The 15,567-nt window shown below is 43.6% G+C and overlaps 1 protein-coding gene across 2 annotated transcripts in view; it reads left to right on the top strand.

Moving 5' to 3' along the window:
* orb (polyadenylation element binding protein orb) overlaps positions 1–15,567 on the top strand; it is a 208,534-nt gene that overhangs the window by 149,950 nt on the left and 43,017 nt on the right. For both annotated transcript variants that reach the window (XM_067126228.1, XM_067126227.1), the window contains exon 10: positions 2,877–3,032. In XM_067126228.1, coding sequence (XP_066982329.1) covers positions 2,877–3,032 — 156 coding nt within the window. The remainder of the gene's footprint in view (positions 1–2,876; positions 3,033–15,567) is intronic.

The raw sequence follows: 15,567 nt of genomic DNA on the forward strand, positions 1-15,567 counted from the left end.
ACAAAATTCTCTAAATATTGATATATAAAACAATGAAAAAACGAATAAGTCCAGTTGGTGAAAAATTTATAGAAAAGAGGGTAAGAAACAGAGCGATTTGCCCGGAAGTATGGTGAGAATTATCGCTAGAAAAAGTTTTTTTGAAGAGCCCTATCTCGGTTATTTTTCATAGAGATTACTTTGTAAATATACGAAAATGTAGAGGAAAAGATGTAGAATAAAGTGAGAGTCAAGAAAATGGCTTTGGTAACGGCAACAGTTTCATTTTGACGTTATAAATTGATTGAAACGAAAAAAATGTTACCGTAGTCAACATTATCGTTCGTAGCTCAAAAATGCTATAACAGTTAGGCGAATGGATTATTTTTTATGAGAAAGCCAACAAAATTCTCTAAATATTGATATATAAAACAATGAAAACGAATAAGTCCAGTTGGTGAAACAATTTATAGAAAAGAGGGTAAGAAACAGCGATTTGCCCGGCCTATGGTGAGAATTATCGCTAGAAAAAGTTTTTTGAAGAGCCCTATCTCGGTTATTTTTCATAGAAATTACTTTGTAAATATACGAAAATGTAGAGGAAAAGATGTAGAATAAAGTGAGAGTCAAGAAAAATGGCTTTGGTACCGGCAACAGTTTCATTTTGACGTTATAATTTGATTGAAACGAAAAAAAGTTACCGTTGTCAACATTATCGTTCGTAGCTCAAAAGCTATAACAGTTAGGCGAATGAATAATTTTTTATGAGAAAGCCAATAAAATTCCCTAAATATTGACATATAAAAAATGGAAAACGAATAAGTCCAGTTGGTGAAAAAATTGATAGAAAAGAGGGTGAGAAACAGAGCGCTCTGCCCGGCGTATGGTGAGAATTATCGCTAGAAAAATTTTTTTTTGAAGAGCCCTATCTCGGTTATTTTTCATAGAAATTACTTTGTAAATATACGAAAAAGTAGAGGAAAAGTTGAAGAATAAAGGAAAGTCAAGAAAATGGCTTTGGTAACGGCAACAGTTTCATTTTGACGTTATAAATTGATCGAAACGAAAAAAGTTACCGTTGTCAACATTATTGTTCGTAGCTCAAAAACTATAACAGTTAGGCGAATGAATTATTTTTATGAGAATGCCAAGAAAAATTCTCTAAATATCGACATATAAAACAATGAAAACGAATCAGCCCAGTTGGTGAAAAATTGATAGAAAAGTGGGTAAGAAACAGAGCGCCAGGGCATACGGTGAGAATTATCGCTAGACATTTTTTGAAGAGCTCTACCTCGGATTTTTCATAGAAATCACTTTGTAAATATACAAAAATGTAGAGGAAAGGTTGAGGAATAAAGTGAGAGTCAAGAAAATGGCTTTGGTAAGAGCAATAGTTTCATTTTGACATTATAAGCTGTTCGAAACGAAAAAAAAAAATGTTACCGTTGTCAACATTATCGTTCAGAGCTCAAAAGCTATAACAGTTGGGTGAATGAATTATTTTTATGAGAAAGCCAACAAAAATTCTCTAAATATCGATATATATGATAATGAAAATGAGATTCAGAGCCCTGCCTAAAATCCAGACGTCTCTTATGTGATGCACTAACAAATTTCCGCTAGTTTTACCAAAAACTTTGCGAAAAGCATGTTGGAAACTGTTCTCGATTGACGCCGCTTATGTAAACAGCCACACGTTTACCCAGCCTCGTACGCATGGTCTCTGACAGAAGTGTGGCCTGCCAGGCCTGCGTGGGTGCGATCAGCTGATGTCATTGTGAGAATTTTACTACGCCATGGATTTGTGCATGCACAGTAGAGGAACTAAAAATTTATAGAAAATAGAGGATACCAAACAGAGTGTTTCCAATAATGTAATCCTACATTTTATAAAAAAATTAAGATACGAGAAAAACGTGGGTAGGATCAGCTGATTTCATTGTGGGAAATTTACTATGCCAGGGGATTGCGCATGCGCAGTATAGGGACTGCTTGCCTGGCGTATCGATGCCTAAGTTACGGTCCAAGGTATGCTTTAGCCTATGAAAACCACCAACTGTACGAAAATAAAAAAAATTTACCCCTACCACACGTACGAAAAATGTCGGTAAATTTTACGTATAATTACGTCAGTCAGACAAGAAGGGGGGTAGGGGGTTGTTGCGTAATATGCCGTCAATTGGGCAGGAAAGGGTTAATTATAAGCATTTTAGTTTCTTTCAGCACAACCATCCAAGCTAAGTTTGACATGATTAGTGCACACACAATTTATTAAATTTGTTCATTGCACCAGTTAGTATTGATTCAATTTCTTGCAGAATATAAGTGAAAGCTACATTATACCAGGTTTGGAGGCTGAAGATATTTTATGTATAACATGTCTTCAACCCATTGTAATCGGTAAATGGCAGAATTTATGGGATAATGAACTTAGTGAAATTAAACAGACCAAGCTCAGTGTTAGAATATGAAGTTCATCATGTCAAAAGGAATGACATGCTTCAATAATTTGATTCTTAGAATTGGTCACCTTCATTTGACCCATGAATATTTGATGAATAGCCCACAAGATCAAAATCCCTATATACGCAAACTGTAGAATAATACTGTACTAACAGTTAAAAATTTTTTGTGTGAATGTCCAAAATACAATCGACAAAGGAGGTCAAGGTTTGGAAACTAATCATTTGAAGAAATTGTCAATTGTTATTTTCAGTCAACCAGTTATAAAGATTTTAAATATAATTTAATAACCTAGAATTGATCATTAATGGAGACCAGTCATTTGGCCCAGCACAGTGAGAGCTAAATGGTTTGGTTAAACTACATGATGATGGTGATGATAACCGGGAGACTCGGACATACAATTCTATGTAAATTGATTTATTTTTCAGGTTTTTCTTGGAGGAGTTCCATGGGATGTCACTGAATTAGTTTTAAAGCAGACCTTCATAGAGTTTGGTAACATAAAAGTTGAATGGCCTGGCAAGGAGAGTAGTTCAAATCCTCAGAAGGGTTATGTGTACATAACCTTCGAGCATGAGAAGCAGGTAAATACACTTTCTGTACATACTTTAGGATTAGAATGAGAATTCTATGAGTGCATTTCTATTCCTAATCAGCTTTAGGCTGACATATAGTTTCGGGCTGCACCTCGGCTAATGTTAAGGGCAGCATCATACAAAAATTTGATTTTGGTAAAAGTTAAGGGAAAAATGCTTTTCAGTTGGGGTGAATGGAGTAGACTATGAATTGGAAAATGGTTATGTTGTATATATATTTAATGAATGTGATTTTTTAAATGACTCTTACCTCTCCATTATACAGCTTTACGTTTGTGCCAGTGGTAGTTCGACAGTGTGGCGGAATTTCAAACCACAAAAAACAGTACACAACACTCACCCTGATCCTCGGTTGCTGGAAGATGGAGTAAGGCGTCCACTGTCGCCAACACAGCACACAAAAAAACACAAACCCAACCAAAACAGAAAAACACACGACTCACGAACATACAGCAACAAGAACAGCACACTAACAAGGGAAAACAACAACTCAAAAAGCACACAAAAAACTGTCCAAAACCAAACGACAGACCAGCACTACCTCTGACTCAAGACTCACTCTAAAACCGAAAAATCCTACACATATTCCACAGACAGACAGCGCTGTAAACAAACTAACGACCTCATCCCTCTTCCAACAACCGAAGCACTCACTAACGACAATTACACTCTCTCTCTCTCAAAAACGTTGGGAAATGCTAAATAAAAACAAATTTATTCATCCTCTATATTTCTCCCCCTTTTTAGCATTTCCCAACCAACACCTTTCACACCTCTTTCAAATCGCCTTACGCAACACCCACGGATGCTCACTAGCAGGTCCTCTAGATCGCGTTCAAGGGCATGCAATCATTCTCTCAGAATCATTTTCTCTTCTAGCAACATTCAAACTCACATCTTCTCCTCCATTCTCTCTCAGATTCACGCTATCTTCTTCACTATTACCACTCTCAATTTCATCCACAATCTCATCTATACCCTCTAACTTGTTCCCAAATACCTCCCCCAATTCTTCAATTAACCCATCCCATTTGCTCATTGACCTTTCCAATTCATGCATCGATTCATTCATGCTTTCAATCACTCGTATATTACTGCTACGCTCTCTTACTCTTACACTTTCGCTCACCTCCAACCGTTCACTAACCCGTACATGTTCAGTCAACTCAGTTATATCAAACCCGCATATGCTATACGTTCTATTCATACCATCCCATTCATCCGTATTACACGCTTTATCACTCATTTCCACTGGCACTCACACCCCTATCACACAACTTACGACCATTCCGTTCACTTATGTTCTTCCCTTTCTTACGTTTTCTACCATACTCTATCAAAACAAATTGCTTCATGCGCTCGTCAGTCTTTCCAGCAAAGCCCCCCTCATGCAACAACCCCTCGTACATACATCACACGCACCGCTTGCATCCTGGAGGATCCACCCATTTGAACCCCTTCACACTCAGTTTCCCGAATTCGCTGTCACAGTCACCCTCTTTCGTCTACATACACTTGATACATGCCCTACCATTCCACATTCGTCACACTTCGCTCTTGGTTCTAAACACATTCTCGCATAATGCCCATTCTTACCACAGTTACCACATATTACATTCACTCGGGTACCCCTACAACCATTAGCAATATGACCCACCTGTCCGCACCTGTAGCATTTAACCCCCCTATCTTTCGTACACTCCCTTACCAAATGTCCCTGTTGCCCACACCAAACACGCTCCCAAAGCCCACCTACACTCATTCTTTGTATGTCCTTCCTTTCCACATCTAAAACACTTCGCTCGACTTCCACTCATTGACCTTCCCCTTTGTACACTACTATCCCTAACCCGTCCAACCCGTTGTTCCCTTACAAACCCACCATTCATCCTCACTGGCACCTCCACATTACTTGCTCTTACACTCCTATCTATTACACTATCGGCCATTCTCATTGGGCCCCTCAACACTGCATCCCTAAAGCTTCCAAACTCTGGTACTCTCTCATCTACCCCAACCCTTACACTTACACTTCTGCTCTCTTTATAACCCTGTCAAGCTCATAATCTTCTACAATTTCCAAAATTTCTCCCCAAGTCAACCTTTCATTCGTCCATCTTTTCTTCTCCTTCCACTTCAAGTTCACAAATTCTCTAACTCCATCTGGCACAGTCCCTAACAACTTCCATACTAACTCCTTACATTCATCTATCCCATCATCCCCAAACTTCTTCCTTGCCAACGTCTCCAGCCTACAAGCATACAGTGACAAGGTTTCCCCAGCTTTCATTCTTGCCTCATCAAATTCATTCTTCCTCTTATACTTAACACTCGCGTTCATACGCCTCGCTTGCTCAACTAGTCTAGCTTTCACCTTGTCATACTCAACATCTCCCACACTCATAATAACCCTATACATATCAAGCAAAACCCAGTCAAATATTCTCCTAATTCTTGTGCCCACACTCTACTTTCCCCATACTTATCCTGACAAAACCTTTCATACTCCCTAAAGAAATCATGCACATCCCTACTTCCATACTCATTATACCTTTCACACCGGGGTACCTCCCTCACATACATAGCCTTTCTCACTTCTTTCTCACTTTCACTCTCACTTTCGCTACTTTCACTCTGTCCTTTCATACCCTCTTCCGAATACAAAGAGTCCACTTCTGCACTTACATTCATCTTACTCATTACACTCTTCTTCCCCTCATTTTTATCCACTTTTATCCACTCACCTCCATCCACCTCACTATCACTACTGCCTTCACCCTCTCCCTTCTTTCCTGCCTTTCCCACTTCCTTACCCTTCTTACCAATTTCCTTTCCCTTTCCCTTCTTCCCTTTTTCTTCCCCTGACTTATCCTTACTTTCCCTCTGTTCCTTCCCTTGCTTTTCATTCCCCTTTTCCTTCCCCTGCCTCTCATTCCCTCGTTTCTTACTTCCTATTCCCATATCACTTTCATCACTCACGCTTCCATTCACTTCTTCCTCCTTTTCTTTCTCTCTTGCCCCTTCACACGTTCCAGAGAACCTGCCTCCAACAGCCCCTTCTCCAAAAACACCTTTGAACATACCTTTCACCATTTCTTCCACACCTTTCATCATTCCCTCCAACTTTTTATCCACCCTCTCTTCCATTCTCTCTTCTGACTCTTTCATCTCCCCTTTCATTTCTTCTTTCGCACTTCTTAGCATTACCCCCATCTCCTCCAACTGACTCCTCAATCTCTCATTCTCACCCCTCAACCACGTATTCTCCTCTCTCAACCTCACCAGTTCCTCTTCCATCCTTCTCTTCAGTCACACTACCAGCCACCAATCTCAATTGCAGCTGCAATACCAGCTGCCCCACGTTGGGCGCCAAATATTATGTGGCGGAATTTCAAACCACAAAAAACAGTACACAACACTCACCCTGATCCTCGGTTGCTGGAAGATGGAGTAAGGCGTCCACGGTCGCCAACACAGCACACAAAAAAACACAAACCCAACCAAAACAGAAAAACACACGACTCATGAACATACAGCAACAAGAACAGCACACTAACAAGGGAAAACAACAACTCTCAAAAAGCACACAAAAAACTTTCCAAAACCAAACGACAGACCAGCACTAGCTCTGACTCAAGACTCACTCTAAAACCGAAAAATCCTTCACATATTCCACAGACAGACAGCGCCGTAAACAAACTAACGACCTCATCCCTCTTCCAACAACCGAAGCACTCACTAACGACAATTACACTCTCTCTCTCTCTCTCTCTCACAAAACGTTGGGAAATGCTAAATAAAAACAAATTTATTCATCCCTCTATAACAGATTGAAAAAAAAAAAAAAAAAAAAAAAAAAAAGAACACGGGTTTTCTATGAGTATGTCTTCTATCCATCTACTTCCCCCAGCCCTCTCCAGGGGACCGATAGGTACAAACACTCGTAGCTGATCAGTCTACTTTTGTCGCTGGTTTTGGTAGGAGTTCGACAGATGGACTCGGGTTTTCTGTAGGTTTCTTTTATTTTTCTATTCATTCAGCAAGAACCTGTCAGGTCAGAGATGCCGTTATAGGGATTACTCCAGTTTATTGACCCTACTGATATGTTTTGCTGAGGGAAAGTTATGATTGGATGACTATATGAATCATAATTGAACGAAATGTGGTAATTGATTGCGAAGGGAGAGCTTGTTAGGATGTAGAAACAGCTATAGAGGGTAATACTTGTAGGACTTGAGTTAAAGGGATGATGTCTTGTCTGCTCCCCCATTTAGTAACTGGTTAGGTCCTATGCTTCTCTTCGATCTGTTACTCCAATTGAGCTTCCCATCAATTCAGGTCATTAGAGTTGATAGGATGAAGTAATTTTTTATGTTCACTAAGCATAAGTTTCACAAAATTTTATCATCATCATTAGGGTTTTCTGCGCTACACTCCCAAGAGTCAGTAAGTTCGGGATGTTTACAGCTTTGGAGGAAGGGTCAGTGCCCCTTCTTTTTCTTGCCCTGTCCTTGGCGTGTCTTGTCTTACTCTCTCATGGCTTGGAGTGACAGGGAACTGGGATATGTATGAAAGCTGTGTGGATCTGTGCCCGTTGTCCCCTTGTTCTGTTCGGTCTGGTAGGGCATTAGGTCTGGCTTTAGTGGCACCAGTTCTAGCACCAGAATTTGCTCTACGGTAAGATCACTCAGGTAAGAATAAGAAGAGTCTCCTGACATTTTTTTCCATGTTTAATTTTACCGTATTGGATCAGCTTGGTAGCAGTGATGCTTTATCTCTTTCTGGTAGTATTCAAGCGAGTTTAAGCTGCCTTTCGAGAAGAGTTACCCTTTTGCTGTGATCAGTTTTGCTTCAGTTCAGTCCCCTGTAGTTAAGGGTTGTTTGCGGTTTAAGGCTAATATAGGTATCAGTTAGGTTCTAGTGAGAAGCCTAGTCTGCCTTCGGCTTTCCAGTGTATTGTGGATTTTTTCGGCCAGGGAGATAATGCACCTTACAATTTTGATGCACCAGTAGCATGCGCCCAGCATGAATTTGCTCATTTTGCCGTGATGCTGCATTCTTGCACATGAATGTATCGCTTACCCATAACGCCTATTGCTTGCATGCCTATGGCTTGTGCGCCTATCGCATGCATGCCTATGGCTGTGCCCTATCATGTGTGCGTCTATGACTTGTAAGCCTCGCGCAAGCACTCCTGTCACATGCATTCCCTTGACTAGTGCTCCTATTGCGTGTGCATCTATGGCTTGTATGCCTCTTGCATGCGTGCTTATGGCTTGTGTGCCTGTCTCTTGCGCACCTACAGCTTTTTCCGATCACATGCATGTGTATGGCTTTTTCCTATCGTGTGCGCCTATGGCTTGTGCGCCTATTGCGTGTGTGCCTAACGTGTACATGCTTTGGCTTGTGCGGCTATCGCTTGCATGCCCATGGCTTGTATGCCTATGGCTGGCATGCCTATGGCTGGCATGCTTATGGCATGTGCTCGTATCGCCTGTGTGCCTTTAGTTATTTATACGTGAATGTTAAACCTTCGGTCTTTACATATGGAATACTGTATTAAGTGTGAGCTGGACCATTAGATTAGTGGCCAAGGTAAGCAATAATTGTCTGGCCCACAGGTGGGGATAGGAGGGAGAGGTGTTCCTGTCTCCCCCAGGCTTTTAGTGTCGGTTTGTCATCTGATGCTTCCTAGTGCAGATGTTTGCTGATTCAATCTCTACCTGGAAGCCGATATTCCATTCTGGAAGCTTCTAGCGATTTCATTACTCTGGTGATCAGTCCTGTTTTTCAATTTTAGTTATTTTTTCTTGTATGATATTGTGCATATTTGTGTGTGTGTGATCTAGTTTGTGTTATGGAAACAGGCTCCATAGCCTCTGGCCTTGAAGAGGCACCGAATTCTTGTGTTCAGAGACACTGCCCTTGCCAAGAAGTGCAGCCCTGTATGCGCTACCTCTCATCTTTTGAGACTGACCCCCCACACTTTATGCAGTGGGTGTTGTATTCGTGATTGTAGTGCAAGTAATCTTTGTTTTGAGTGTCGTGATTGGTCTCCTGGGCAATGGATGCATCTCTGATAACGCCTAAGGTAGCGTATCCATCAAGTACAGGTAGTGCTTGAGTTACAATAATTCGATTTTGCAATAGGGTTAGCAATTAATACTGATAGTATAAGGTTGTCCAAAAATACAATGACAGAACAGCGAGACTGATTTATTGACAAACAATGCACACGACTTCCTTAAAATGACCGCGGCCTTATCTGGATGAAGGGCATTTGTGTGACCTGGGTCAACCAATTATACAAATACAATATATACAACTTTGAGAAACAAAATCTAAGTCATGGTATATGACCTGCCAGACAAATGTTACAATAAATATGTTGTTAATGTCGTCTGGTCTCATATTTACATAATTCAACAGTAGGACACTTCCGATGACCGTGACCCAACGACCTCGGGTTGTGGAGTCCTCTAAGGTGAAAGCTGGAAGGTCCTTACAGAAAACGGAGTGGAGGAAAACGGGTTTCAGGGGAGACCTTACAGTACTCCCCCCCTAAAACGTTTGTGACGTCTGATTAATTCCTGTAATGTGAGGGAGGGTGGAGGGTCCCCCTGGATTTTGAAGTGAAAATTAAGGGAGTGGCACCGTCCTCGGTGTCCTCCTGCAGGATACCAGCCCCTTGGTGGCCCTTGGGGGATCGACTGCTCTGGGAGGACGTCCCCGTTTCTTCCTCTTGCCCTGTTGACGTGCAATAAGGGGGGCCTGGGTGGCCCGTTGATCCTCGACACCTGGATCGTCTTTGTCAGGCAGAAAGGCTGGTTTCATTCGGTCTATGGAGACCCAATCTTCCCTCCCATGGATGTGAAGCTGGTAGGCCTTCCCATTACACCGAACTTGCAAGAAGATAAGGCTGGGGGAATGTATACTGGGGTCCTCACTTGGAAGGATCGCCTGCAAGGTACAAACTTGTCGGCTATCTCCTGTAGCCTCTGCATGGTGATGTCCTTCCTTCCTTTGACCAGTTCTCCCAGCACAGGTAGCGTTTCCCCATAGACTTTCTTGGCAGGGGACGGCTCGCCGTTGGCCGGTGGGGCGGTCCTGAGACTGAAGAGGACCCAAGGTAGCTTGTTCTTCCAATTATCTCCTGAACACCTTGCTGTAAGGGAGGCCTTTAGTGAACGGTGAAACCTTTGCACCATCCCGTTTGCCTCGGGGTTGTAAGATGTTGTGGTGTGGTGGTTGGTACGCAGGAGCTGGGTCAGGGCGACCTATAACTCCGACAGGAATGCTGAGCCCCTATCCGTGGATATGTCGTTCGGGACTCCGAACCGACTAATCCAACTGGTTAGGAGAGCTTCTGCGCATGCTGTAGAAGTTGCTTCGGTCATCAGCGTTGCCTCTGGCCATCTGGTGGAGCGGTCAACGACTGTCAGGATGTACCTGGCTGCTCCTGAAAAAGGTAGGGGGCCAACGATGTCGACGCGGATGTGTCCGAAGTGTCTCGGCTGCGGGAACTCTCCTACTCCCGATTCTGTGCGCCTGCCTATCTTGCTTCTCTGGCTGTGGAGGCATTGCTTGGCCTAGGTCCTGGCGTCCTTTCAGATCCTGTGCCACATGAATTTTTCCATCAGGAGGTGCAAGGTGGTACGGCCCAAGGGGTGGGAGAGGCCATGGATCACGTCGAAGACCTTCTTACGTCGGGAGGCCGGGGTTATCGCAGAGGAGGGTGAGACCTGAATTTCCGAAGGGCACGTCCCTCCACACCAGGGACGTGTAGGTGGTATGGTAGGTGGGTGTCTGTGGGTCGACAGCCTGTTCACGGGCGAGGTCCTCATAATCGATCCCGAGCTGGATGGAGTTGACCTCAATCCTGGAGAGGGCATCTGCTACATGATTGTTCTTGCCTGGGATGTAACGGATGGAACAGGAGAACTCCGCCAATGCTGCCAGATGCCTCTGCTGCCTTGCCAACCAAACGTCACCCACCTTCGTGAAGGCGTGGACCAGGGGTTGGTGGTCTGTCCACAGGATGAAGGACATCCCCTCCAGGAGGAACTTGAAGTGTCTCACCGCCATGTAAGCGGTGAGGAGCTCCCTGTCGAACGTGCTGTATCGTGCCTCAGTGGGACTTAAGTTTCTTGCTGAAGAAGTAAAGGGGTGGGGTATGCCGTGGATTACCTGTTCTAGGACAGCACCACAGGCAACAGTGCTGGCGTCTGTTGTCAGCTGCAGAGGGGCACTGGGGTCATGGTGTGCCAACGTCGCTGCTTTGGCGATGGATGCCTTCGCTTCGTGGAAGGCCCCGTCCTGTTTTGGTCCCCACACCAAGGATTTGGGGCGTCCCTTCAGGGCCTCCATCAGGGGGCCCATGGTGTGGGCAACCCCCGGGATGAATCTCCGTAATAGTTCACCATCCCGAGGAACTCCTGAAGGGCCTTGATTGATGTGGGCGCGGGGAACTTCTCAATGGCCCTGACCTTAGAAGACGGGGTGGACGCCCTTGGTGGAGATTTCGTGGTCCAGGAATTCGATTTTCTCCACCCTGAAGGTACACTTGTCGAACTGCATGACGACCCTGTTGTCATTCAGCCGTTTGAGGACAGCCCGCAGGTGCTGAAGGTGTTCCTCCCGTGACCTGGAGAATATGAGTATGTCATCTACATAGCAGACGCAGAAGTCCAGGTCACTGAGGATGCTGTCCTTCAGACACTGGAAGGTCACCCCTGCGTTCCTCAACCCGAAGTTGGAGAATGCAAAGACGAAGGATCTGAATGGTGTAACAATGGCAGTCTTCGGGATGTCTTCCAGTGCTACAGGAACCTGGAAATGTGACTTCAGAAGGTCCACTTTGGAGAATATTTTGGCCCCATGGAATGAAGATGTCAGGTCCTGCATGTTCAGCAGGGGGTAGTGGTCTGGCTTTGTCACTATGTTCAGACGGCAATAGTCCCCACAGGGTCTCCAGGTGCCGTCAGCCTTCTTCACCATGTGGAGGGGGAGGCCCAGGGGCTGGAGGCCTTCCTGCAGATTTCTTCGCCTCCTGAAGGTGCTGCTGGGGAGGCGCTGCTGGGAAGCCGTCGGAACTTGCCATAGACCGGGGGGCCCTTCGTTGATATGTGATGGTAGATACCATGCTTTGCAGGTGTTCCGGGCATCAAACGGAGTTCTGGCATGAACACTCCAGGGAACTCCTTCAGGAGGTTGCCATGCTGGTGGAATCCTATGGAGCAGAGGATTGTCTCACAGGGGCTGGTGGATAGGGGCAGGGCCTGACAGGTCCTCATATCGATGAGGCGCTTCCGAACCACGTCTACTGCTAGGTCGTAGTGGGCGAGGAAGTCTGCCCCTGGAAGTGGGGTTCGCCAGCGATGATGAACTCCCAGTTGAAGTTCCTCCTGAGGATGGAGACTGAAAGAGGCCTGGTTCGGAGGGGATGGGGGACCCGTTCGCTGCCATCAGGTGGGTCGTCGCATCCAGCGGGTGCCGGAGGTCTTCTCCTGAGGGTGGAAATACCGAGCAGATGGCCCTGGTGTCCACCAACATCATCTTGCCGGAGGTTGCCTCCCTGATGTAGAAACCTACTGACGAGGGTTTCCGTGGCCCCTGAAGTACTGCTGCTGCGTAGGTGCGGGCGGCCTGTTGGCAGGCTGCCTCCCGGCCCGTTTTTTGGATGTGCGAATGAGCAGGGGGCCCGGCGTAACTTGGCGTATTTGCCGAACTTCTTGTGGAAGTGACAAAGGCCAGGTATCTCCTCTTTGTGGTGGGGGGGGTGGCTTTTTCTTGACGATAGCGCAGATGGGATCTTTGGGGACTTCCTGAAGGAGGATGGCGTTGGTGGAGGGCACCGCAGCTGTAGTTTTGCTGGTCGCTCGTACAACCTCCGTCAGGCGGTGCGCGGTCTCAACGAGGACGTCCCGGGCCAGGCTGAAGGGGTCAGGATCTGGGATCGGACCTCTGGATGTAGCTGAAGCAGGAAGATCTCTGTTGATAGGTCAACCTGTCTCTGCAGGCCGTAGATGTCCGTATCGGGGAGGTGGAGGAGGTCGTCGATGGCGTTCATCATGTCCCTGGGGTCCCCGTCTCTCCTGGGGTTGAGGGCGAGGTCCATCAGGCGGGATGCCCTCTCGGAGGCCGACGCTGTGCAGGTCTTGAGGAGCTTATCTTTAAGCCAGAGGAATGTTACTGGGTCCCCCTGGGAGCAGAGCCATGTCGCGACCTTCTTGTAGATTTGGGGAAGGACTACCTTCTGTACTGGTTTTTGATTTTGGATTTGAAGACATTCTCACCGTTTAGGGTTTTCTTCTGGAGAAGTTTCACCTTTATTTGCGGTGTTTATCGCTGCTAATCCACTTGTAATGTCTTGTTGTTGTTGTTGTTGTTGTTGTTGTTTTTTTTTTTTTTTTTTTTTTTTGAGGTAGAGGTCTTCTCAAGATCATATGATTTTGGGAAAGTATTTTTGACCTGGCAAGAATCAGGCTTGGCTTCTTTCCTGTTACCTGAACATTGGTCAACAGGTGGTCTCTTATCAGATTTGATGTTTAAACTTTCAGGGGAGAAGGATCCAGTCCTTTAGATACCTCAATGTAGGTCTTGGGCGCAATCATGGGAGGTCTAGAATTTCAGGAGTTTAACCAGTTTTGGAGGTCTGTTACACCTATAATCCCGAATTCTTAGCAATCAAAGGAACTTCAAGCAATGTGTATGTAGAGTGGCTCTGAGCACAAGTAGCAATGTTATCAGACAAACACCTTCACTTCCTTAGGTATACAGTCAACCCTGCCTATTCGCTGTTCACGATTCGTGGATTTTACTATGGAACCTCTCCAAATTATTTGTGGAAAATTCGGTAATTCAGATTTTTTCATATAACAATATTCACTAATTACCGTATTTTCATATTTTCATTAAATACATTTTTGTAAGAAAAGTATTTACTAATTTTCAAATATTAAGATTAAAAAGAATAAATAATAAGATTAAATAATATAAATAATAATGTTGTACCTTTAATAATATAGGTAATAATAAGTAGTAATTTTCAAGTATTAAGATTATTAATAAGATTTAGTAATATAAGATTAAATAATAATAATACTGTTCCTGTAATAATAGTAAAAAGATTAAATAATTTTAAATAACTTATAGAGAGAGACTTAAGTGAAAAGAAACCAGTTTTTAAGCTTTGGCTGGTAATCAACCATTTTTCTCCCCCTCCATAGGTATAGGAGGGACCTCTTTATAGCGAACCCTCCCAGTAGCTACAGCTCCCTCCCTAAACCGGTCTTCTCACTTCGATATACTGTAGCTAGGTGCTCAGAAATTATACGTTTTGAAATATTAGTGATATTGAAATATTTAATTATTAAAGTGAAGGTGAATTATGAGAATATTGAAGTGTTTTAGGATGATAGTTTAAGGTATTTGGTATTTGAACTATTAATATAGGCAGTTATAAGTGTTTTTAGAGGGAGTGTCAAGTGTTCGTGAATTTCAACTATTCAGGGGGTTGGTTTGTGGTCCCTAACCCTCGCAAATATGGGGGTTGACTGTATATATATTGATACACATGTAGGTACAGTATATGTTCATAGTGTAGGTTTATATGTATACGTTATATATAGCATACTAGGCATCATTGAATTTTTTTTTTTTTTTATCCAACTAGATGTTTTCATTATTGTTTATTCCTTTCACTCAGAATAGGAAAGACTTTTTTTTTTTTTTGGACAGAAGCATGGAAGATCGTGGCATTTCCTTGGGTGGTTCTGGATAGGAACTGTGTGCTAAGGGACCAACTAAACAAAAGGAATAGTATTCTGTCAACAGATTGGCTCTGAATTAACAACTGTCAGTTGAACTAATAAATCTGAATGTAGCCATATTCGTTACCAATATTTAACTTTCACTTACTGTCCTTCTGACTGATTTGGTGGGTGTTTTTCAGCAATAATAGTTGGTTATGAAACAGCTCTCATTTTATAATTGGAGGAGAGATACTTATCAATTTTAGAGGATCCAATGAGTATAGGATGTTCCTAGTAGTACCTTGGTGTCTCAGGAAGAATTAATATGGGTTCTATTGCCTCTGTAGTACATTTCTCTAGGGCTCATTCTTGAAGTTCTTCTAAAACTTAAGCTTCCTAAAGTTTTCCAAGCTTCCACTTGATTCTGATGTTCATGTTGACACCATAACCATCTTGTGCTAGAGTGAGGTTTCTATGGTGTGGACTGAGGATCTATCCTCAAGTTGGCAAGAGTTTCAACTGTACTAATGTTTTCAGAGGCAATGGTAAGTTTCTCTCTTCTGGAGTTGGGTTTTAAGTATATCCTGAGCATGCACCTCTATAGGCAACTTCATTAAGTCCTTAGTTTCCTAGTTAATATAAATGCTGTCAGTTCCAGCTACTAGAGTTGTTAGGTCTTTGTCTTCCTGTGTTATAGATAATGCTGTGATAGACATTGCTTACAACCTGGACCACAGGAGGTCTAATTAAGGTGCCTAGTACACCATAAC

Source organism: Macrobrachium rosenbergii, chromosome 24, assembly GCF_040412425.1.
Source record: "Macrobrachium rosenbergii isolate ZJJX-2024 chromosome 24, ASM4041242v1, whole genome shotgun sequence".
NCBI classification, from domain to species: Eukaryota; Metazoa; Arthropoda; class Malacostraca; order Decapoda; family Palaemonidae; genus Macrobrachium; species Macrobrachium rosenbergii.